General features: G+C 43.1%; 1 protein-coding gene and 1 long non-coding RNA gene across 3 annotated transcripts in view; one reads left to right on the forward strand and one right to left on the reverse strand.

The window, feature by feature from the left end:
* DTNBP1 (dystrobrevin binding protein 1) overlaps positions 1-26,497 on the reverse strand; it is a 143,309-nt gene that overhangs the window by 1,706 nt on the left and 115,106 nt on the right. For both annotated transcript variants that reach the window (XM_064363000.1, XM_021665335.2), the window contains one exon: positions 8,550-8,705. In XM_064363000.1, coding sequence (XP_064219070.1) covers positions 8,550-8,705 — 156 coding nt within the window. The remainder of the gene's footprint in view (positions 1-8,549; positions 8,706-26,497) is intronic.
* LOC135269224 (uncharacterized) lies at positions 374-15,019 on the forward strand. The gene is made up of 3 exons (XR_010337544.1): positions 374-5,131; positions 5,888-6,903; positions 8,358-15,019. It is a non-coding gene; the product is annotated as an uncharacterized LOC135269224 (long non-coding RNA).

Raw genomic sequence — 26,497 nt, forward strand, 5'->3', positions numbered from 1 at the left:
TAGGCTAACTGCATTGCATTTTCTAAGCTTACTTCAAAATGGAATTTGAAGCAACGTTATCAGTAGATGACACATCCCAGTCTGGTACTTTAAATGCATCCTCAATCACCCTTGGCAACCATTATTACCTTTTACGCTTTCCTTAGCAGTTAATCTGTGCATCCCGAGCCTTTTGGAGTGCTACAGGCAGACCAGTCTCTGCATTAAGCGATTCCTCGCTGTTTGGAGTAGGACACTTGGCCTGTCCCAAAGAGGCCAGCATTCCTGCAGCAACAGTTAGCGACTGACCTCCCTGCCAGCCACAGCTCTCCTTCCTGCCTACAGGTCCCTGAACCTTCCAGGCAGGCACAGTCCTCTAATTGCAAGTAGACTTTCCACTGCCTTGGAACATTTCTCAGGCCTAACGGCAGAAGGGGTTAAACATCTGTAAGCTGCACGAGCTCCCTGCAGTGGAAGCACAGACTAGGAGAAAACATGCAGCTCGCCAACAGACGACCCCAAGAACCAGCTGACGCCTAGTCAGCCTCAGGCCAGGCACTGAACAACGGACCCTCACAGGTCTTTACTCACAGGTAAACTACCTCTGTGGTCCAGCAAACCACAAGCCACAGAAGTTACCCTAGCCGTGGGGATGCCTGGCAGAAACAAATGCAAATTGTTTCTGGAAAGACCCTCTCAACCTTTAATACAAAGTCAGTCCCAACCCCATCTGGCATTTGTAACACACGTGAAATTAGTCACTCTGAGTGAAGGGCAGCAGAAATACTTGAGATGGCTGTTCACATACTGCAGTCACAGAAAAAGTGTAGTCAAAAAAGGTGTCAAAAAAAAAAGAACAGACGAAGAGACTGAGATCTAAAACCTGGGGCACAGGCACAGCCCAATAGAAAAATAATAAACTAGAAGGCGGACAGTAAATCTGCCACAACGCAGCAGAAAAACAAAATCTGAGAGAGCCGAGCCTAAGAGGTACGCGAGACGCAGGAGCGCAGCAGCTGGTCACGTTTCAATGTGAGAGAACTCAATTCAAAGAAGCTGATGATATCCCCAAATCGATGAAAGACCTCAGGACCCAGATTTAAAAAGCAAAACATTCCAAGCAAGATCAAAGCAATCCTCACCTACCTCAATTGCTTTGAAGTTGAAGAACATCAAAGACCAAAGGCTCCCTAAAAGGCAGCCAGAGAGAGAGGGCAGGTTAAGAAAGAGAAGGAAATAATTAGGATGACAGGCAACTTCTGAACAACAGTAATAAAAGCCAGAAGACTGTGGAATAAGTTCAAAGAGGAGAGAGGAATGTCATCTCTAAAATGGTGTAACATTAGATATTAAGATCCAGGAGAAGATAGAAGCGCCGACCAAGAAGTAACACGTCATCATGAACCTGCTCTTGCAACAGGCACAGAGAAGGAAGGTCTGAGTGCAAGAAAGCATGTTAAGCAAAGAGACCTGTGAGTGTGTGCATGCATGTCAAACCTGGACTGCAGCGGTCATAACCAGGAGTCACTGGGGCCAAATTCCTCCTGAACAAAGACACAAGGGTGGGAGAGGAGGGTGCCCGGAGCTCAGCAACATGAGATCGAAGCTTCATCTGGGAGGAAGGTGAGTTTCATTATCTTCAGGCTCACAAAATAATTAAGGTTCAGCACTCAAATGAGAGGTAAGATTAATTCCTAATTGTAGTTGGGGGGAAGCATTATGGTTTAGATGGTCCCATGCTTGGCAGCAGCATCCCAGCCACCTGAGCCAGCCTGCTCCGCCTCGGACTTGGCCAGGGGTTGACCTCAGCCACACAGGGACACCAGTTCACTGGCCTTGATCTTCAGGGCTGACTGGTCAGGCTTGTTCTTTTTGGGAGCAGTCTTCTGAGGGTTTCCCTTGTGACCTATGGAGGTCTTTTGCCAAGGTCTTTCTGTCTTTTAGATTTTGGCTTTTGCTTTGACTTCAGTTTTGAAAGTTTCTGTCTGTGCCATAGTGAGAAGGGCAGGAGTATAACTTAGGAGAGAAAAAGCTGGACTAAGAAGCATTGGCAAAGCTTTCAGGAAAATTTTGTACCACCAAATAAGATGGTAATGGGTGTGTCAGTGATCACAGTAAACGTCACTGAGCCAAACTTGCCAGTTTACGAGATGATACGACTGAACTACAATGACAAAATGCGGCTACCTTCTGTTTACAGGAGACAGATATGGAGACATGGAAACATTAACATTTGTCTTAACAAATGGAAAGATATAATGAGCAAACAAAGCAGATTATAGCTCTATTAATATCAAGGTAGATTTTAATGGGAAACAAAAGTAATACTGGGATAAAGACTGGTACTTAATGACTTACAAATGCTTCAATTCACCAGGAAGAGAATCCCAAATTTCTATTTTTGGTTATATTTTTAAAGTAAAAAATGGCAGAATGACTGAAAACATAACATCCATAGTCTTGGAGGCATAACTATACCTATTTGATGACTGACATCAGCAGTCCCAAAGTTAGTAAATCGAGATACCATTCTCCAATCACAATGAAATTTAGTTAGAAATTGGTAACTGCTAGGAAAACTTCCACATAACTATTTTTTTAAAAACACTTATAAATAGTTCAGAAATCAAATACGAATGCTAATGATAAAATTTACCCAGAAATTACTAATATCAAAATTTGCAGGATTCAGCTAAAATGGTACCCCTGCAAGAACTCCATGGCTTTGAATGCCTTACTAGAGAGGAGTGCTGAAAATCAAGCCCGAATATTCAACTTGGATTAGAAAAAACAAATGCCCAAAGAAAGCAAAACTGAAGAGAAGTCAATGAAACAGTACAAAGAACAACAATGCCAGTTCTTTAGGGGAAAAATGCTTAAAAATGGTTATTTCTCGGTAAGACTCATCATAAATAGACAAAGGGAATAAGGGGCACATTAACATGAACAACAATCGTAAAGCAAACCTGGCCAGGAACAAAGCTATGCGGGAAGAGTGCACTATGGGCAACGCTTTGCTAACAAATTTGACAACTAAAGATAATTCCGTGAAAAACTTGCCAAAATTAACAAGAAATAGTAAATCTCAATCATCAGAAAAAAGAATTGGTAGCTCTTCAAACAGAGAAGTCAGTCACTGGTCTGAGACAGCAAGTTCTACCGAACTCTCAGGAATATGAGAGGCGCGTGCTTGCAGAAAACTAATACCCCTAAAAGGTCCAGTGTGTCTCCGTATAGCAACTTACTGCAATTCCGGTCAAACTGTAGACAAAGTCTTCAAAAAACTTCAAACTGTGACATTTATACCAAAGGACAAGACCCCAGAACAGTCATGACAACTATGAAGATGTGCAGGGCAGGTTGGGAATGGCTCCAGCAGACTCACTAGAAAACATTTTCTCAGCTCCAGCACTCCTGACACTGCACCAGATCGTTCTTGGTTGGGGGGTTGTCCTGGGGAGGCGGGATGTTTAACTGCATCCCTGGCTTCTGCCCACTAGATGCCAGCAGCACACTCTCACCCCAGGCACGACAAGCAAAATGGTCTCCAGATATTGCCAAATGTCCCCTCTGGGCAAAAGTGTCCCCAGCTGAGCAGCAGCACTTGATGAATAAGTATACAACAGTATGGTTTTGGCTCGGGGGTAGGCGGTAGAAGAATGGAGCCAAGAAGAGAGCCTTGAAGACTCCCGAACATACAGAAATGGCCAAAGGTGGTGTTTCATTCCAACAGATTAGCAAAAATTTAATAAATCTGACACTACCAAATGCCGACAAAGATGTAATCAGAACATGCATACATGGCTGGGGAGACTAAACTGGTGCAAATATTTTGGCAAGAAATTTAACAGAATCTAGTGAAAGGAAAGCCATGCCATTATGACCAGTAATTCCTCTCTTACTTATAGATCCTAAAGAAATGGGGTTCTCAAAGTGTGGTCCCTCTCAGCATCACTTGGGAACTTCTTTATGATGCAAATCCTCAGGCCCCACCCCAGACCAGCACAGTCAGAATCCCTGCGGTGGGCCCAGGAATCCATGTCTGAACAGCCCTCCAGGGGACTGTGAAGCTGCTCAAGTCTGAGAATAGCTGGTCTTAAAGCAACTCTTATGCATGTGGACAGAGAGACAAATCATAAGAATGTCCAAGGCCGGGTGTGGTGGCTCGTGCCTGTAATCCCAGCACTTTGGGAGGCCCAGTTGGGAAGATAACTTGAGCTCAGGAGTTTGAGACCAGCCTGGGCCACACAGTGAGACCCTGTCTCTCTAAAAAATTAGCCAGGCATGTCGGTGCACACCTGTAGTCCCAGCTACTCAGGAGTCTGAGGAGAGGACCACTTGAGCCCAGGAGTGCCAGCCTGCAGTGAGCTATGATCACACCACTGCTCTCTCCAGCCTGGGCAATTGAGTGAGACCCTGTCTCGAAGGAAAAAAAAAAAAAAAAAAAAGAGTTCGGCTGGGTGTGCTGGCTCATGCCTGTAATCTCAACATTTTGGGAGATGGGCTGATTACGAGGTCAGAAGTTTGAGACCAGCCTGGCCAAACCCATCAGTGAAACCCCATCTCTACTAAAAGAAAGAATACAAAAATTAGCCAGACATGGTGGGTGCCTGTAGTCTCAGCTACTCAGAAGCCTGAGGTAGAAGAATTGCTTGAATCCGGGAGGCAGGAGGTTGCAGTGAGCTGAGATTGCATCACTGCACTCCAGCCTGGGCGACAGAGTGAAAAAAAAAAAAAGTCCATGCCAGCATTGTTTTTATTAAATATGATAACTGGAAACAAATACCCATCAATACAACAATGAATAAATTATATTTGTTCAATGGATATAAATACTTAAAAATGGAAATCAAATTAGAGCTGAGTGTATCAGTATGGATGATTCTCAAAATCATACGCACTTAGGTGCACTTTTGCCTGTTAATTCTAACTTTATTGTAATTTTGTCACTAGCCACAAACCTCATTCTCTTCCCAGGGTACTGGGTCCACTCTGGAGCACCCCAGAGCTGAGTCAATCCCTCTGGAAGCAGAGGCACCCCTGGCTCCATAGGATTCCACTTTGCTGAATTACCGGTTCAGAGACACAGGAGCCTGAAATCCATGGGAATACAGAGCCAGAAACCCCAGGCACAGACCAGGACATCTCTGAGGTGATCTATTAATAAGTAACTGCATCGGCGGGATACCCTCACACTCAGCAATAAAATGCTAAGGAAATGGCAGTCATGTCAGGCAGAAGATCAAACCTAATTATGTCCTAACGGCAGGGAGAGCTCTGCGGGGAATGTGGTGGGGCTGCCCTGCCCTCCCAGCACCGCCTTCAGTCCTCAAGCCTGAGAGGCTCTGTGCTTGGGGGGCCATCCGGCCTCAGCACCATCCAAGTGGGCAGACATGCATGCCTTCACCCCTTCCTCTGATGAATTCTCTGGTTAACATTTTCCATGGCCTCATCTTAATTAGCAAATGATGCTTCTGAAAGTGAAATTCCAACTGCTATGTCTGATTTAATGGAATGGGCCAAAACACCATGTTCGCTGTAGAGGTTTTAAAAGTTTGATTGATTCTCCTAAATTAATACTAATCCTTGGAGACGAAGATTCCTCCCAAGAAAGGCGCCGTGGCTCCTCAGGCTGGGAAGTCTGAGCCGGCTCTGCACAGCTGTGCAATGAGATGCCTAATTCCCATTTGTGGCCGTGCCTCAGCTCTAGCTGCAGAGAAAGCTAAAAAGACCAGGGCCTCCAATTTTCTTCTTCAAAGCTTTCAAAACCATCTATTGGCAACATGTCCCTGACTCCATTTTTTAACCTTAAAAAATGAGCCCAACATTTTCTTGGAACTTATTCTTTGAGATACTCAAAACCACAAAAATTTAAGCCCTTAATATTTCCTTGCTCTCTGTCCAGCAGGAATCTGCTAGACGCATTCTCTCTGGCAGCCCGGTGCCTTGCTAGCTGCGGAGGAACGCAGGACACGCCCGTCGACAGAGCAGCTCCTTCCGGGCCTGCCACGCCTCTACTACTACATCATCCCGTGGGTGTGCGCCGTGGCTCTTCCTATCATGGGAGCTTCTTGGGAGGCACTTTCATTTCTCTGTGCTCACCAACAAGTGCTAAACTGAAGGAAGACAGAATTCAATTGTTTAGCAATCAGAGTTTCTATGACTGTCCCATCATCCCTGCACCTCTTCTATGACATGAGACATTGGTGCAGAGTGTCATTATGTTCAAATCTGTGGGTCGGCCAGGGTGTATCTGTATGGACTGAATGTGTCCAAAATTTGTATGTTGAAGCCCTAACCACCACTATGAGGATATTTGGAGCTGGGGACTTTGGGAGGTAATTAAGTTAGATGAGGTCATGTGGACATGGCCCCTGTGGTTGAGATTAGCCCTAATACCAAGAGATAGCAGAGAGCTCCACCCTACTGCTGGCCACGTGCACACACACACACAGGGAGCAGGGGGCCGTCTGTAAGCCAGGAAGAGATCCCTCACCAGAAACTGATCACACTGGCACCCTGATCTTGGATCTCAGGCCTCCAGAACTGAGGGAAAATAAATGTCTGCTGTTAAAGTCACCCAGTCCATATTGCTTTGTTTTGGCAGGCTGGGGTAAGACAGTGCCCTTCTCCGCTTCTACCCATAACAGGATAAAAATCCCTGGAGCAGACTCTTCTTCCTCCCAAAGGAGCCATGGAAGGCCGCTCTACAACTTGGAGCAAACATGGAAGTACCAGAATCCTGCCTGTATGCTCGGCGGAAATGCACGGAGGACGGACGCAGGTTCGGAGGGGTATAAGAATGGAGAAGGCTGACCCTAGAGACAACGCTGTCAAGCTTCAAATCTATACTGTGCACTGGAAAGTAAACAAGCATCATCCACCCAACTGACTGCATCCTCCAGTACACTCTAAGGTCTTCAGGTACTGCTATTAATCTGTTTTTCTCAACATTATTTTTCTTCCTCAGTCTTGGATTTCTTTAACCTCTCCTGGGAGGGGACACAGAACTGGGTGACAAGGAAGAAACACTCCTGGGGGTTTGTGGTTGGGGGCAGGAGAGAACAAAGGCTAGGGCCAGGCAAGCCTGGGGAAAGGATGAAGGCTGGGATTTGGGGGTGAGGGAGGGAGGTGTCCAGGAGGTAATGAGATGTTCAGGAGGATGGGATGGCAGGAAAATGGGGGAAGGTTTGGACGGTCCCCACGCTGGCTAGGGTGACTGGCGAGGCAGCCATGCTGCACTGGGGTCTGCACTCAGGCTGGTCCTGCCTGTGCGGCGTAGGCTGGAGGGAAAATGTAAGCTCCTGGCACTACTGCACCTCTAAGTCATTGAGTTCTCCAAAGGAAAGGGTCCAGTGTCTGGAATTCTTTTTTTTTTTTTTTTGAGATGGAGTCTCACTCTATCACTCAAGCTGGAATGCAGTGGCACGATCTCGGCTCACTGCAACCTCCACCTCATAGGCCCCTGTCTCAGCCTCAGCCTCCTGAGTAGCTGGGACTACAGGCATACGTCACCATGCCCAGCTAATTTTTGTATTTTTTTAGTAGGGACGGGGTTTCACCATATTGGCCAGGCTGGTCTCCAACTCCTGACCTTGTGATCCGCCCGCCTCAGCCTCCCAGAGTGCTGGAATCACAGGCGTGAGCTACCACGCCTGGCCATGGACTTCCAATCAGCTCATTCCTACAGCACTATTTACTGAGGGAAAGATTTTGAATGTGCAGCTAGGAAAACTGGTGGAATATATTAGGATACATCATGATGAAAAGATGAAGCCTCTGACACACAAACTCTCAAAGTGTTTCTAACAACAGGGGGAAAGAGCCCTATATAACATGAAGAAAAGTTAGAGACAAAGCTGTATATATGTATGGTCCAGTCTGATATAAATTAAAAAAGCAGACTCCGAGAGACTAGAAAGAATACACTGAAAGCAGTAATAGGGATTATTCTGTACTGGAGAATTAAGGGCAACTTTTCTTTTGTCCATTTTGGTAAATTTGCAGGTTTTCTAAAAGCACAATTTGTGTTTGTAATTTTTTTTTTTTTTTTTGAGGGATAGTCTCACTCTGCTGCCCAGGCTGGAGTGCAGTGGCATGACCTCAGCTCACTGCACCTCTACCGCCCAGGTTCAAGCAATTCTTTCTGCGCTTCAGCCTCCGGAGTAGCTGGGATTACAGATGCCTGCCACCACGCCCAGCTAATTTTTGTATTTTAGTGGAGACAGGGTTTCAGCATGTTGGCCAGGATGGTCTCAGACACCTGACCTCAGATGATCTGCCTGCCTTGGCCTCCCAAACAAATTACAGGCATGAGCCACTGCACTCGGCTGTGTTTGTAATCTTTAGAGATAATAAAAAAATATATCTCTTTAAAGCCTAGACTGATAGGAGAGGCAAAATAAGCGCAAGACAGAGGTGGCCCGATGCACACATTTTGGTTGCTGGCGTCTAATAACAGAACGGGACTTCTGAGGACTCTGCCCCACACCCTGCTCTGGGGACAGGGGCCTAATACCACCCTGCACAGCTGGTAAGTCCTCGCCCTAGTAGCCCCAGCCCCCACTTGCCTCGCCGCTCTGCGATCTGCAGGTAGCCCGTGGACAGGTACTGCTCCATGTCCTGTTGGAAGGCTTCCTCAAAAAACTTCTGCCGCTCCTTCAGCTTCATTTGCTGGGTGTGCTCCATTTCCAGGACCTTCTGGGCATGCTCTGCATCTAGTTCAGCTGAGGAAACAGAATGACCCGGGTTAGGGTTTGAAAAGGGACTGAGAGGAAGTGGGTATAAACAGCTGCTCACAGCCACCCTCTAAGTGGATGGTGCCACATCATGTGGACAGACTTGGGCTGGTGCCCCAACTGCGTGTACAGCTGGCCTCCTTGCCCCCCAATCTGCTGCACTTCTTCCCCATACGTGGGCGGCCAGGCCCTTTACATGTGCTGTTCTCTTTGCCGGAATGACCTTCCCACCTGCGTCGCCCATTTGTCAGTCACAAACAGCTGTTCGCCTTCCAAGACCAGCTTCTCAGGTAGTCCTTCTAACTCCAGTGGGGTCTGCTGCTCCATCCAGCTGTTTCCACATCCCTGTGTTTAAACTTCTGCAGCTGACTTACAAATTGCAATGCAATTGCTAAGGACTTGGAGTCCCTGCAAGACTGTGACCATATATGACTCATTTCAACTCAGCTCAGTGCCTGGCACACAGCTCTCAAGAAATGTTTGTTAAGAGTAAGTATGTAACCATGGAATATTATTCACCTTTAAAAAGGAAGAAAATTCTGACACACACTATAACATGGATGAACCTTGAACATATATGCTAAGTGAAATAAGCCAGTCACAAAAAGGCAAATACTGTTTGGTTCCATTCACATGAGGTACCCAGAGCAGTCAGATTCATGGAGACAGGAAGAGTGGGGTTCTCACGGCTGGGGAGAGGCCATGGGGGCTTGGTAGTTAATGGGTATAGATTTTCAGTATTACAAGATGAAAGGGAGATGGATGGTGGTGATGAATGTACAACATGAATATATTTAATACCACTCAGCTGTACACTTACAAATTATATGTACACATAAAATGGTAAATTTTACCACAGTAAAAAGTTGGGGGAAAAAAAAAGTAGGTATGTAGCCATCATGGTGTATTAGAAAGTGCTTAGTCTTGGCTTTTTAGTGTTTTTTGAACACCCAACCTACTCAGTTAACCTTCTCATCTGAAAATTTGGGATAGAAATATTAACCCAATACTGATATGAAAGGATGTAAATAATTTTATAACGTAAGTGCCCAGTGACCTTTCAAGGTAGACCTGAGTGAGTAATATACAAGGCAAGAACACTAACGTAAGCTTGGCCTGGTCATTCAAGCAAGAACCCCAGATCTCCCAGCGTTAAACACTGGCCAGCGGTTTAACCTTTCCTCACGGCATGTGATATGGTGCTCTGTGTCCCCACCCAAATCTCATATGGAACTATAATCCTCACATGTCAAGGGAGGGAAGTGACTGGGTCACGGGGGAGGTTTTCCCCATGCTGTTCTCATGATACTGAGTAGTTCTCACAAGATCTGATGGTTCCTCCTTCACAGGCTCACACATTCTGCCTTGTGAAGGTGCCTGCTTCCCCTTTCACCATGACTGTAAGTTTCCTGAGGCCTCCCCAGCCATGCAGAATTGTGAGTCAATTCAACCTCCTTTGTTTATAAATTACCCAGTCTCAGTTTTTTTGTTTTTTTTTATTTTTATTTTTTGAGCTGGAGTCCCACTGTTTCCCAGGATGGAGTGCAGTGGCACGATCTCAGTTCACTGAAAACTCTGCCTCCTGGGTTTAAGTGATTCTTGTGCCTCAGCCTCCCAAGTAGCTGAGATTACAGGTGAGCACCACCATGGCCAGCTAATTTTTTGTATTTTTAAGTAGAGACGGGGTTTCACCATGTTGGCCAGGCTGGTCTCAAACTCCCAACTCAAGTGAGCTGCCTGCCTCAGTTTCCCAAAGTGCTGGAATTACAGGTGTGAGCCACCACATCTGGTCTCAGATATTTCTTTATAGCAGCGTAAATAGTGACTAATGTAGTAAATTGGTACTGTAGAGAGTGGGATATTGATGTAAAGATACTTGAAAATGTAGAAGGGACTTTGGAACTGAGTAATGGGCAGAGGCTGGAACAGTCTGGAGGGCTCAAAAAAAAAAAAAAGGAAGATGTGGGAAAGTTTGGAACCTCCTAGAGACTTGTTGAATAGTTTCAACCAAAATGCTGACAGTGATGTGAACAATGAAGTCCAGACTGAGGTGGTCTCAGATGAAGATGAACAACTTATTGGGAATTGGAGTAAAGGTCACTCATGCTATGCTCTAGCAAAGAGACTGGTGGCATTTTGCCCCTGCCCTAGAGATCTGTTGAACTTTGAACTTGAGAGAGATGATTAAGCGTATCTGGTAGAAGAAATTTCTAAGCAGCAATGCATTCAAGACATGACCTGGATTATTCTGAAAGCATTCAGTTTTATGCATTCACAAGGAGATGATTTGAAATTGGAGCTTATGTTTACAAGAAAAGCAGAACATAAAAATTTGTCAAATCTGTAGCCTGACCATGTGATAGAAAAGAAAAACCCATTTTCTGGGGAGAAATTCAAGCCAGCTGCAGAAATTTGCATAAGTAATGAGGAGCTGAATGTTAAGTGCCAAGGCAATGCATGTTTCCAGGGCATGTCAGAGATCTTGGCAGCAGCCCCTCCCATCACAAGCCCAGAGGCCTAGGAGGAAAAATGGTTTCATGGGTCAGGCCCAGGACTGGGCTGCTCTGTGCAGCCTTGGGACATGGCACCCTACATTTCAGCCACTCTAGTTCCAGCTGTGGCTAAAAGGGGCCCAGATACAGCTTGGGCTATTGCTTCAGAGTGTGCAAGCTGCAAGCCTTGGTGGCTTCCACATGGTCTTGGGCCTGTGAGTGCACAGAAGTCAAGAATTGAGGTCTGGAAACTTTGGCCTAGATCTCACAGGATATATGGAAATGCCTGGATGTCCTGGCAGAAGTCTGCTGCAGGGGCAGAGCCCTCAAGGAGACCTCTATTAGGGCAGTGCAAATGGTAAATGTGGGGTTGATGCCACCACACAGAGTCCCTACTGGGGCACTGCCTAGTGGAGCTGTGAGAAAAGGACCACTGCCCTCCAGAGCCCAGAATGGTAGGTCCACTGACAGCTTGCACCATGTACCTGGAACGATGCGGGCACTCAATGCCACCCTGTGAAGGAGCTGCTCAAGGCCATGGGAGCCACCCCTTGCATCAGTGTGACCTGGATGTGAGATAGGAAGTCAAAGGAGATTATTTTGGAGCTTTAAGATTTAATGACTGCCCTTGCTTGGGGACTACAGACCCTTTGTTTTGGCCAATTTCTCCCATTTGTAATGGGAACATTTATCCAATGCCTGTACCATCACTGCATCTTGGAAGTAACTAACTTGCTTTTGATTTTAAGGGCACCTAGGCCAAAGAAACTTGCGTTGTGTCAGATGAGACTTTGGACTTAAGACTTTTGGGTTAATGCTGGAATGAGTTAAGACTCTGAGGAACTGTTGGGAAGGCATGACTGGTTTTGAAATGTGAAAGACATGAGATCTGGGAGGGCCTGGGGCAGAATCATATGGTTTGGCTCTGTGTCCCACCCAAATCTCATGATTGGTTTTGAACTGTGAAAAGATGTGAGATTTGGGAGGGGCCTGGGGCAGAATGATATGGTTTGGCTCTGTGTCCCCACCCAAATCTCATGACTGGTTTTGAAATGTGAAAAGACATGAGATTTGGGAGGGGCCTGGGGCAGAATCATATGGTTTGGCTCTGTGTCCCACCCAAATCTCATCTTGAATTGTAATCCCCACATGCTAAGGGAAATACCCTCTCAGGTATTTCTTTATAGCCATGTGAAATGAACTAATATAGCATGCATGGAGAATACAAAAAATGAAATCGGGGTCAGACATTTACCATTATCGACCTGGTACATGGGTGAAGGGTTATTTCTAAACTGCTTTTAGATTTTAAGTCCTTTGTACTTCATAGGGGTGCAGGCAGAATCCTAAGGTGGCCCTAAGACCTGCTCCCGGGTGTGCTTGCCCCACATTCCCTAGGCCTGGGGCTGGGATGGATTTTACCCTGGGCCTAGGTGATGTCCATGGCATAGTTGACTCCTCAAAGGGGGAATGTCTGGGTGAGCCTGGCCTACCTAGGCTTGTGAAGGGCATTGGGCCTTCCTGAAGAAAGATGTGAAGCATGACAGGGATTTGACACAGGGCCACTATCTGCTGCTGGCTTGGAGGATGGAGGGGGCCATGCAGAAAGGAATGTAGGTGGCATCCAGGGGCTGGGAACAGCCCCTGGCTGACAGCAGGTGAAAGAAACGGGGCCTGCATCCCACAATCACTAGGAGCCCAAACTCTGGCAATGACCTGAAGAGCCCTCATGCAGATTCTTCTCCAGTGCCTCCAGAAAAGAACACAGCTCTGAAACCCCTGATCTCAGCCTCATGGGATACAGGGCAGAGCACCCAGTAATCCCTTGGCTGGACTTCTGCCCTACATACTGGAAGCTGATTTGTTTTGTTTTAAACTGTTACGTTTGTGGTTACTATTACACAGCAATGTGGGAGTACTCCAAACAGGCTGTCTGTATGAATTCAGGTCCCTGAACGAATCTGGTTGACTGTAAAATTGAAAAAGGACAACCTGAGTGCCTTCCCTTATGTAAATATTTCTTAACCCCTACCCTGTGGCTGTGGCAGGCACCCTGCTCTGCTGAATTTGGCAAGATGAAAGGATGCTATTATTCCAGAAAATCTAGACATCTGTAGAAAGTTTCAGCTACCTTTTGTTCTCGGATACACTGTAACAAACCATTTCCCCCAAGGCAATGTTCCCTCTGGTTCATCTCAGGGCAGTGTCAACATCTTGGAGGTGTTATCAAGACTGTTAACAAACACAGCAGCTCTTACAATGGACAATGGTGAATAAGGTCCCACACACCCCCATATTCCCAGCACCACACTCACAACTCCCAAGTCCAATAAGCTGGTATGCATGGCAGACCTTAAAACCAGTGATGGAGTTTATCATCTCAATTAGGTATAGTATCTAATATTTAGAATACTGTGGCCTTTCTTATAGTCTGATCTACATACATGCAAGAAACACGAACTAATGCTAACCAGAGCAACACAGGAAAAGTAAATTTTCTCAATTAGCATGTAATCACACGTATAATATTTCCTCTGTGCATTGTGCTCACACCGTTGCCATTACTGGGTGCCCTCTCTCCATTTCCTGCCACCCTCATCTCAGACCTGTTTATGTGGAGATGGTCTACCACAGTGGGAAGAGCTTCTGTGCTCACAGGTTTTGGGTTGGGCCCATCTCGGGTCCTACACTCCTAGCACCTCTCAGCACAGCCTTCCAGGCTACCTCTACATTCAGTTGCAGCCGGAGGAGCCAGTTTTGTCTGTGCTCATTGGGATGTACGGAGGGTCCCACCTAAAGGCCAGGCCTGTGTGGCTGTGTTTTTCTGGTCAGAGTATTCTCTGAATCTCAGGGAACCACTAAGCCAGCACAGCCCAGAAGTTCCATGGAATTAAGGCAGCTCTCAACCAGTAGGCGACAGAGGTCAGCATTTCAGGGCCCTAGTCTAACATCCTTTGGGTGGACAATTCTAGGAGGTGTTCTAAATGCTTCTCAGAGATCCTGGTAGGATGGCACATCCTCACTGGCTTTAGCAGCTTCCCCTCCTCACTGTCCTTCCCTCCTGCTTCTTGGAATCGCCTCCCAAAGGACCTACAGCAAAATCCTAGTCTCAGACTCTGTTTCCACATAACTGATTTCACCTGAGTTGCAACTTCCCCCTCCATACAAGTGCAGTAAAAACACCTATTTCATAAGGTTGTTGGCAGGATCAAATGAGGTAGCAAATAGGAATCACCAGCATACAGTGTTGGCCAACAGTGGCAGCTAATATTAATACCAACATTAAACAACAGCCTCTTGAAGAGGGAGTGATAGGAAATATTATCAAGAACCAGGATTCACTATGCGCTGAAATCACCTGCTCTGGGTTCCACTCAGATACTTAAGAATTAGTTACCTTTCAGTACTCTTAATAAATCTGCAAGGAATTTAGAGTATACTCAGAAGAAAAAAACTTGAACTGGAGAAGATGTCTTTTCACTTTTTTCACTTCAGTTGTCAACGTATCTGTTCAAATGCTTCATGACTGCCAAGTGTATTAGAATAAGTCAACCCTAAAATATATTAAGTATGCTTCAAGTACTTCAAAGTTCAACTAATCTTCTTTTAAAAAATAATTCCAGAATAGGCAGCTTGAAACCAAAGATCAATGCAGAAATCATCAAAGGGGTTTTAATTAAAGAATATCTTGTTTTAACTGAATTATGTTTTCAACAGATATATAACATAAAAAACATTTCATTTTTCTCAAGACTACTTCTGCTTTAGAAGTTTGATTCTCTCATATTGCTGAATTATTGGTCTTTTAGTTTTTTTCTATATCAGAATGAAATCCAATCATGTCTCAACCTTCACAGGGGAAGAGGCGTTAGATTAGGAAACTCAAAATGACTTTTAAAAAATAGAAGAAAAGGGCCGGGCATAGTGGCTCACACCTATAATCCCAGCATTTTGGGAGGCCAAGGCAGGTGGATCACAAGGTCAGAAGATTGAGACCATCCTGGCCAACATGGTGAAACCCTGTCTCTACTAAAATACAAAAAATTAGCTGGGCCTGGCAGTGGGCGCCTCTAGTTCCAGCTACTTGGGAGGCTGAGGCAGGAGAATTGCTTGAACCTGGGAGGCGGAGGTTGCGCCACTGCACTCCAGCCTGGGTGACAGAGCAAGACTCCATCTCAAAAAAAAAGAGTTGTAAGATTTAGAAGACTATTTCATAGACTAGCTTCTGGCTTTGCACATTTCAACTGTTGCCTCTACTGTCCACCTACTTCCAATACAAGGTGCCACTGAACAAGGTCCTCGGGCTGGGCATGGTGGTTCATGCCTGTAATCCCCGAACTTTGGGAGGTCAAGGTGGGCGGATCACTTGAGGTCAGAAGTTTGAGACTAGCCCGGCCAACATGGCGAAACTCTGTCTCTACTAAAAATTCAAAAATTAGCCAGGCATAGTGGCTCACGCCTGTAATTCCAGCTACTCCAGAGGCTGAGGCTGGAAAAATGACTTGACCCCAAGAGGCAGAGGTTTCTGTGAGCTGAGATCGCGCCATTGCACTCTAGCCTGGGTGCTAAGAGGGAAACTCTGTCTCAAAAAAAAAAAAAAAAAAATTAAAATTAAATAAAACTTGTTCCTCACTAGTTTCTGAAACCTCTCCAGCTGCCCTCATCAGCTCCTCGCTTCATTTTAGAGCCCTTTTGTATCTTGGGGGGCTGAGCACTAAGCCAGCTTCACTGAGAACCGAATATACCAGCCATGTATTCAGGATGACTATGATAAAGCACATAGCAGGCATTTCAAAATAACTTTGCTGCCAAGCAGCTAAGAGATTTGCCCTCAGCTATGTGACTGAATGAGGATGTCCTAATTGTGCTGTGTGTACTGAAATCATCAACTGAGCCTGCATCAAGAAAACAACCAAATTTGGGAGTGGTGAAATGATGGAAGGAAAAAATTCAAATCTAGAGGTTTAACATCTGAATTTTAGAATGAGGACTGAAAAATCTAAATTACAGAACATTTTCTATAAGGAAAAATGATCCCTTGTTCATATTAAGATGCCATTTATTATACTAGGGAAAGCCAGACAAATACAAAGATGTAAAGAATTTCAACAAATGGATTTCAGATTAAAAATAAAAATTCAAAACAAGATGCAGTAGTTTTTCTATGGCAAGTCAGGAGTAGTCATTTAATTCTATTATCAATCCAGGTCTCTGTCTTTTTATTTCAACTCCAGAACATTGCTCAAGTTTTATCTGCCTGCAGCTTCCACTTTAGCTACCACTATCAATTTCAAATGGATAATTACTCAAAACAACAAAAAATTTCATTACCAGTGAAGATGATATAATCAATTCTCAATTATGCGTTTTAATGGGGGCATAAGGGTGGCACAAGATATATGAAATTACAAAACCCATCAAGTTCATTTCAGGAACAAATTCAACATATTCTGCAACTAAGCCTTTTAACAGAGATAGGTAATAAAATAGTGAGGTTTTAATAACTGAAAAAGGCCCCCAAACCTCTGGGAGGGAGGAAATGAGTCATGTGTAGAAAACTAGGATAAACCTCTCTGTTAAGAGTTCAAAATGTTAAAAAAGAAATAGTGTAACACTTGCTAAATATGAACTGAGAACAATTTTAACAATCTCTATATTATATTAAAGATAAGAGCATTGGGCCAGGTGCGGTGGCTCACATCTGTAATTCCAGCACTTTGGGAGGCTGAGGTGGGTGGACACAAGGTCAAGAGTTCGAGACCAGCCTGGCCAACATGGTGAAACCACATCTCTACTACAAATAGAAAACTTAGCTGTGCACAGTGGCAGGCGCCTGTGATCCCAGCTACTGGGGAGGCTGAGGCAGGAGAATCATTTGAATCTGGGAGGCAGAGGTTGCAGTGAGCTGAGACTATGCCATTGTACTCAAGCCTGTCTCAAAAAAAAAAAAAAAGAGCATTGTTCATTCAAGACAAATAAGACTAAGACTAAACTTTAAAAACTAACTTAAATATTTACGATTCAGTTTTTATGTTGAGTTAGAGAATATGAGTTTTGTGATATTACATGTGACATCATCAAGAGAGAACTGTGAAATCTCTGTAAATCTCTAAACAATTTTCTGAACACAAATAAACATCTTTCCAAGCTGTTTTTTGATGAAAACAATTGCAAACAGTCTGTCAAGTTACATAACCACTAGAAGACCACATTAAATTCTGTCAATGTGACAGATTTTAAAAATTAGGACGTATAATTTTTTTTTTTTTTTTTTTTTTTTTTTTTGAGATGGAGTTTCTCTCTGTCACCAGACCGGAGTGCAGTGGCACGATCTCGGCTCGCTGCAATCTCTGCCTCCCAGGTTCTGTAGCTGGGACTACAGGTGTGCACCACCACACCCAACCTAATTTTTGTATTTTTAGTAGAGATGGGTTTTCATCATGTTGGCCTGGATGGTCTCAATCTCTAGACCTCGTGATCCGCCCACCTCGGCCTCCCAAAGTGCTGGGATCACAGGCATGAGCCACCATGCCCAACAGAATATTTTTACGCTTCTAATTATTTGCCTTTCTTTTTTTTTTGAGACAGTGTCTCACTCTGTTGCCCAGGCTGGAGTGCAATGGCATAATCTTTGCTCACTATAACCTTTGCCTCCCAGGTTTAAACGATTCTTGTGCCTCAGCCTCCTGAGTAGCTGGGATTACAGATGTGCCCCACCACACCCGGCTCATTTTTGTAATTTTAGTTTCACCATGTTGGCCAGGCTAGTCTCAAACTCCTGACCTCAGGTAATCTGCCCGCCTCAGACGCCCAAAGTGCTGGGATTACAGGCATGAGACACTGTGCCCGACCTATTTTCATTTACTTAATAGGGTGTTTTTGATGCACTAACTATGTATATTGAGGATAACTTTAGCCATAAAAAAATTATTCCACAAATAATAGGGTGAAAGTCCCTTTGTAATCCTTAAATAGATGACTACAACTAGCATTTTGGTGTATACCCATCAGGGATTTTCCCCACTATTAGGTTGACTACATGAAATTGTAATACCCAATTTTTAAAGCTTTTTACTTTGGAATAATTATAGGGTCATAGGATGTTACCTAGAAATGTACATCCTGAATGCCCCTGAATGCTAACAACTTATAGAATTTTGGTATAATATCAAAACCCAACAGTTGACATGGGTACAGTCCACAAAGCTTATTTACATTTCACTGGTCACACGTGCACTGTGTGTGTGCACGCACGTACAGCTCCAGGCAGTCTTATCACATGCATAGCATTGTGTAAGCACCACATCGACATAGTACCACCACAAGACTCCCTCAGGTTCCCTTTTATAACCATGCCCTCCCTCCCCAAACACTCAGCTGGACTCCAGATCTATAACTACGTTATTTCACATGTTATATAAATGGAATCATGCACTATATATCCCTCTGTGACTGGATTTTTTCACTCAGCGTAATTGCCTAGGGGTTTCCCCAAGCTACAGCACATAATAATTTGTTCCTTTTAATTACTGAGTAGAATTTGATGGTATGGATGTATCACAGTTTGTTTAACCATTTCCACTGAATGGCTGTTTCTAACTTTTGGCTATTATGAATAAAGCTATCATGGACATTTGTGTATGAGTTCCTATATGAAAATAAGTCATTTCTCTGGCAAAAATGCCCAAGAGTGCAATTGCTGGGTCATATGGTAAGTTCATTTTTCAGTTTTGAAAGGAACTGCCAAATTCTTTTCCAGAGTTGCTATATTCCATTTTACATCCCCATCATCTAGTTTCTCTGCATCTTTGCCAGCATTTGCTGGGACCTACTAATTGTAACACAGATTGAGTATCCCTGAGCTGAAATCTGACTTTTTGAGCACCTACATGATTCTAAAAGGAAATGGTCATGGAAGCATTTAGGATTTCAGTTTTTTTGTTTTAGCCATGTTCAGCCAGTGAATGCACATTGCAAATATTCCAAAATCTGAAAAAAATCTAAAACCTGAAACACTTCTAGTCCCAAGTATTTCAGATAAGGGATACGTAATCTGTACAGACTGATTCCTTTTCTCTCTTTTCTCCAGAATGTGGATGCCTGTCAGAAACAAGTTTCAGCTTCCTTTTAAACATTTTCAATAACTGTTGTTTCCAAAGGTACTTTTAGTTCCCTCAGTTTCCTTTTTTTCCTCCAAATTTACTTGTCTTTACATTTGAGCTTAGTAAAATATATTTTAGAAAAATTCTGTTCAAACACCGAGGACTTGTTAGACAATGACAAAATATACAAGATTTCCTTGTAGTTTTAAAAACCACTCTTCCTGTACTTTTGCCATTTAACAGTTACTTTTTTTTCCCCACCTCAGTTTTCAAATAAGGTATACGAAACAATTTTTAAAGTCTCCCAATCTCTTGCCCCCCACTGTAACAAATGAATACAAATTTTCTCAGGCTGGATAAAAAAGAGACCTGTAAAAGTATTTTCCTGGCATTAGTTTTCTTTATACATGTATTTTTAAAGTATCAACTTCTGTGCCCTGTGTTTCTATAGTTTTAAAAAGTTTTATATCCAGCCTTCATCAATAGTTTTCAAAACATATAATTACTTTATATGATACATTATTTTATGAGTATTCTAAAGTATTATAGAATGATTACTCCTCAGAATTGGCATTTGGAAAGACAATTCTGTGCATGCTAAAGTTAACACGTTTTCAAAGAAAGTTAAATGACTTTTTACAGAGCTTTTCTTAATCCTTGCTCCAACATAGACACACACATAGACCCCTTACACACATTACTCAAGTACTATACTTCTGTCTTTTACAGGCAACTAAGAAAAGATCATCCTTACCTAAAATACAGTAGTTTGGAATAATGGCAGGTTTTTTGCAGTCAGAATAACTTTTACACAACAAAGAACTCATGGCAACTACTGAGTTGCTCACATGATTAAGTCCTTTGGAACAACAACTGGAAGTGCGGTTTCCTAAAACCATGTTGCCGGAAACACTATTTTAGTATTCTGGAACTTTTCAAATTCCTATCAATTACCTCAAGGAAATGACCACTATTAGAGTATTAGCAAAATAAACATTGCAGGAACAAGATGTGTAAGAGGCTTGCCAGAAATAGCTAAGACAGAACGTTCAACTGCCCTTTAGCTTTTATGAGAGGGGCAAGGCAGTTTAGAAGACAGGGGTCTGACTGCAGGGCCAACTCACAGAGGTGGGTCTCAGCACACCACTCACCCCTCACCATGCACCCTGGATGCCATGGATTGGAAGGTCACCTCCAGTTCTTAAATGCTAAGAATCTATTCTTATTTACTTCTGACTGGAGCAGAAAAGGGTGATCCCAAAGCCTAGCTTGTTTTTAGTAAAATTATATGAACATCAGGTCAGCATTAAGGAATTTAAGACCTTTTGAGTCAGACAATGACATTTCAAGGAAATAAGATTTAATTATTAACAAAAACCTGAAAATATTTTTTCATTCATTTTCCTGGCCATTTTATTGGTTAAAGAATGTTAAGAACCAGAAAGCTTAAGATAAATGGATCAGTGAGAAATGTACTTCATCATAAATTATTACACTTGTTCAAATTCACAGGCTCAGGCTGGGAGGTTAAGGGTAGGGTGTGGTGGCCTACAATAAGTACAGGTAGCACCAAGAATGCTGCTTCCTGTAGGAGATTCAAATACCTACATGGATGAGTTACAGCTGGAAAACGTGGTTCAACGCCATTTGAAAATGCTATTCAATGATAGGTTGACAGACGCTTTTTACAGAATGTTAAAATGCCGCATGAAATAGCAAGAGTACTGGTTTCTCTCTCTCTTTTTTTTTTTTGTTTGTTTTTTGGTAAGACTAAAAAATACTTTAGTCTAGAAGCTTTGTGTTATGGATATTTAGACAAAAGCCCAATTTCTTGAATTTTTAAGCCACATCTGACATGTTCCTGAATTTTAACTATGGAATTGGCCTACTTATTAACAATTTGAGGGGGAAAAATGGAAGAAGTTAAGATCACTACAGGAATCCTTTCAAAATCAAAGGCTTTTTTAAAACGCTGCATAAAAGACTTTAGAAAAAAAAGTATAAACCAACTGCCAGTGTCTGTGAGTGAAAATTAGTTATTAAAGAGTCCATTCAAAAGGGCTGTAGAGACAGAAAACCAGTTGTTCTCCACATTCAGCAGCATCAAAATCACCGAGGGGACTGGTGAACAGAGATTCCTGGACCCCATGCCCAGAATCTCTGATTCAGTAATCCATCTGGGCTGAAGATTTGCATTTCTAACCAAACCCCAGGTAATGCTGACACTGCCTGAGAACCACTGCTCTAGGTGAACTACATCTGTGCAACCACTGCAGTACTTCATTTACATTTGGACTTTGTATAAATATTTATACAATGGGAAACAAAGATGAAGCAGCTGGCACAATCCTTAGAAATGACAGAAATGTTATCTCCTTGACTCTTGAAAGTATCTGTGAGATTACCCAAAATGGAAAGCTCCAGCGGCAACCAAAATGCACAATCACAAACAAGCATTGCCTGTTGTCAACCTTATGGGTGACAATCATGGATAAGCCCCTTAAGGCAGGCTTCTCTCCTTAGCAACTCTGTGCCACTCTGTGGAATCCATGACGAGTCCCTGTGCTTGGTGGCTTCCACATAGCAGGAGGCAAAATCCCCTGTGACCAGATAGATCTGTGCTTTGTCCTGAACTCCAGATACAACCAAGAGTGGGTTCTCATTCTCTCCATTTTCAGAGACAACATACAGAAGTTTTCAAGCCATCTACATTTAATTTTCCCATAAACAATATAAAATTATATTTGTATTCAAAGCTAATGGACAAAACTCTGGCAAATAAAAATTTTAGAGACAAAAAAATACATACAAGCAAAATGAGATGTGAGAAAAGAGTATGGCCACCAATGCTGAAGAGACGCAAAATCAATCAAATTTCTATTACAACTCTCAGACTCCATCAATACAGCAAAGCTAATCACAATGAAAAACTAAGGTATTCAAAGATTTTAAGAGATTTCTGAATTATTAAAACATTTTATAGTACATTCTAAGTGCTTTGAAAACTGGTCATCTTTGACAGACTGGTAAATATCAATATATAAGATTTGAATTAACCAAAAACTTCCCAACCTTGATAACCTGGTATGCTTGTTATTCAACATAAATAATCACATATTAAAACAGTTTTAAAAGAGCTCCACCTGCCGTGGATTCACGGCCGTTCAACACAATCTATGTGTTAAAATAGATCACACCCAGGATTCAGGTCAGCATTTGCTATTCTTAAACCCTGAGCTTAAACACACACACACACAATTCTTCCCATTTATAACATTATAACATTTGGAAGGAAGGAAGGACCTTTTTTTGCCAACAGAAAACTCTTAACACAAAACTGAAAGCATCCCCTTGTTTCCAACATTTTGATTTCAGTATATAAATGATGTTGATGGAATTTTCTCAGTAAGACAATTCTCATTTCTATGGTTATAGTGATTTAAATTGGCTGCTATCTTACAAAAGAATCTTGAGAAATATCTAAAAATAAACTCATATAAAGAAATTTTGACATAGAGGAAAAAAGAAGGCAGTAATTATCAGCACATCTAAACAAAAGGCAATGTTAATTTAAAAAACAAAAACACCTGTTGAATAGTGATTGGACATAATATTAAAACCTGATTTGGGTTTTAATCATGAGAGAAAAATCCTTCAAATGTAAAATTTAAGTTTTCATTAATTATTAAAAATGTGTATTTTTCTATCTTATTCATTCAAGAATAAGCAACCACTTAGCAAATGAGGACTAATTTTCACAGTAACCCCTCACTATCAGAATGGAGAAATACACAAGCTACTGTTGTTTTCTTACGAGCCAGATCAAAAATAAAATGCAGTTGCAAATAATACCACCTTCAAACAGAATTGTAGGTGAACTGACTCCAAACGAAATTGACTCCAAAGATCTGAGGGTCTCTAATTCGAGCATTACTATCCGAAAAACAAAAGCGATTTTCTTCTTTTTAAAGGGAACCCGAAATATCACAATCCAGAAACAGGCTGGATGTGGGCAGCAGGTGCAGTGGATGTGGTGTCCTGGCAGCTGCCCTTTCTGTTAGCCGTCCTCGCCACCTCTGGCGCCCCACAGCAATGCTGGGTCTCCCCTCTTAAGGCTCATTTTCCTGTCCTCACTAGGTTGCATTATCTTTTTTTCTAGCATTTTATGCTCAGCTAGCTGTCGACGAAACCCAAGCCCTGTGAAAAGTTTTAAAAGAAAAGATCCTTTCAACTCTTCAGAGCCAAGATTCAGTATTTTTAGGTTTAGTGTCTACCAGGGACATTTGCATTTTCATAGGACACTACAGAATCCGAAAGGCCTTTGAAGCGCAAGGAATAAAGCTACAGCAAGGAATCACTTTCAATCTTTTTGGGCAGGGCTCTTGTCCCTTGACCCAAGCCATACCACCACCAGAGCCATCTCCTGACTTCGCCGACCCCACCTGCACTTCAGGAACTTCCTTTCCAAAGGTGAGGGAACCTAACTACTGCTACCTGCAGCTCCCCACAGTCCACCAGTGGAGCTCCAGGAAATCAAAACAAAATGTACCATTAGTGTAATAATTTGCAACATTAATTAGAATAATTCAGATGCTAGATTTCTTTGGATTTTGAATATCACTGAAGAACACTTAAAAATGTTCAAAGCAATACGTTTAGAGACGTTTCCACTCATACTGCCTTGATTTCAATTTAAGTAGTGCAAAAATTCTAATCTAGGACAGTAAGTCTTCAAACCTTTTCAAGTTTAAGAGTGGGTATACTTTTATTTGGCAATTCATGAGAAAGTATGTGACAACAAAAATCTATTATGAATTCAGTAGCACTTTAAATAACTTTGAATTTTGTTTCCCACAACCTTTACACATATTTCAAATGGAGTGCTATATATACTTGCAATACAAAATATATATCCAAAGCTCAACATGCTTTTGGGCTCAAAGGCCTCTTGTTATGAATGTCCTCATGCCACCAGTTGGAAATATCCTGCTTCTAAAAGGTTCAGTGGCAGTCAAATCTCAGCATGCTTGAAAGCTGGTCATATCTGCTGGAAACCTCATTATTTCCAGAAAATATTTTTGAAATGGGGACGTATCACTTTCAATTATAAGCGGTTGCAGGTTTATGAATAAGTAACTTATGAATAAATCAGCAATATGAATAGCTGCCTTGGTCCCCTCCCTCCTTCCACCAGGAGTCCTTCACTGCCAGCTAATGAGATGGGGATGAGAGGCAGATTCTGCCCCTCCCAGGCAGGCTGGTGGTGCAACCACCAGGGATGACGCAAGATGGACCTGGAGAAGTTCCTGAGCCCACAAGCTGAGGAAGACGCCGCGCGAGGAGGGTCGGAGCAGGGGAGTTGTCAATGTGGGGGCAGCGTGCTGAGTCATCGGAATTTTGTCAGCTTTCCTGAGATTTCACCAATTAGAGATTACATGTTTTAACATGTCTCTTTTCAATATGAAGAATACTGTATTCAGGGTTGGGGGGAGCTCTGAGAAAACATTTAAAGCTTAATATGAATTAGTTTATCAGGCTTACCTCTCTCTTACCGCTTCTCTATGATTAAGTGCTCTGTAGATGAAGGGGGAAATGAGCAGAAAGAGAGGCGATGTGGGGGGAAAAAAAGCAGTGGGTTGGGGACAGGATAGCCCTGCTTGGGGGCCTCAGCAGGAGCTTTTGGCCAACTTGAGATATTGATGGCTTAGCAGAAAGAGGGACGAGGACGTGGAAAAGACAAGCATGAGATGCTGAAGATGCGCTACTTCTTATTCGAAACAGTGTTCAGAGATTTTACCCCCCTCTTCCTGTTTTCTACTGGCTACAACTACATTATGCTCAGTAAAGACATATAAGAACAGCTTCACAACAAAACCACCATTCAGGAAGTATCCCGAGGAAGACGCTTTCCCAGCTGCAGATGAAGGACACACAGCTGAAACCTGATGGTTCCCCAAAGAAGCCATGCCACGACCTGTAACTGCAGTCACCCTTTGCTCACAGGCCTGCACTCAGCCAACTTCTACTCATCCCCTCCACATCTCAGCTCGACTGCCCCCTCCTCTGACAGGCCAGGGAGATCCAGGCTCTCTTTTCTCCATGCTCCCACATAACTGGTACATCTCCATTGCTGCCACATGCCTGCTCCTATTGTTTCACTGGATGCCACCTTCCTCGAGAGCAGGCACTATGTCTTTCAACATGGCAGCTTTAGTGCCCTCATGAAGTTGGCGCTCAGCAACGGTCTGATGAAGGTACTGGTAGCAATCGCTACATGGGGACTGCACAGTAAATGCCAGATATCAGGAGCAGCCTCACTGGTACATAGGAGTAGGCCTTCAACTGGCTGCTTGATTGCAAAGTTGTAGCCAGCAGTCACAGCAGGCCAGACGTCTGAGGTGCAGTGATGCAGAAGATAACAGCACACAGCAGCTCAGGAAACAGTGGCACAGCTGACGGTAAACACCAGCATGCCATTCTATGGGCTGGAAACAAACAAGTATAATCCTCATGGCTAAAAGTGGGAGCAGAAGTGGCTACAAGGGGCTCTCAGGAACAGGCAACAGACAATGACATCACACTGGTCCATGGAATCAGTGCAGGAGGTCTCCAAAAACACCTGCACCTAAGATTCAGTTCAATAAAAAGTGATGTTACCCAAGCGCTATGGAAAAGCTGGCCAGGAAATCTGTAATGTATTAAAAATAGCATGCCAAAAATAGATCACACTCAAATCATCAATAAAATACATCCTCTGAACTCTTCCCCCAAATTCATATTCACAAAATGATGCCATGAACCTTTCTTTGGGGTTGGCCACAACTGAAAGTAGGCAGAAAAGCTGAAGGAATATTGAGGGTTTATTTAGAATAGCACACAACCTATAAGCTGATATTATCCATTCAATGAAAGGTTCAACACATCCAAGATATTACAGGAATTCCCTTACTTATACCCAGTTAGAATGACAGCACAGCTGGGTGCAGTGGTTCACATCTGTAATCCCAGCACTTTGAGAGGCCAAAGCAGGAGGACTGCTTGAGACCAGGGGTTCAAGACCAGCCTGGCCAACACAGTGAGATCCCTGTTCTCTATTTTCTCAAAAAAAAAAAAAGCAATTAATATACAAGAAACCTTTTATTTTGTAAGAATATAACTTAAAAACTGAGTTAACATTCTTAAACTA

This window comes from Aotus nancymaae, unplaced genomic scaffold, assembly GCF_030222135.1.
Source record: "Aotus nancymaae isolate 86718 unplaced genomic scaffold, 86718_ANA_hifiasm-v0.15.2.pri h1tg000051l, whole genome shotgun sequence".
Classification (NCBI taxonomy): domain Eukaryota; kingdom Metazoa; phylum Chordata; class Mammalia; order Primates; family Aotidae; genus Aotus; species Aotus nancymaae.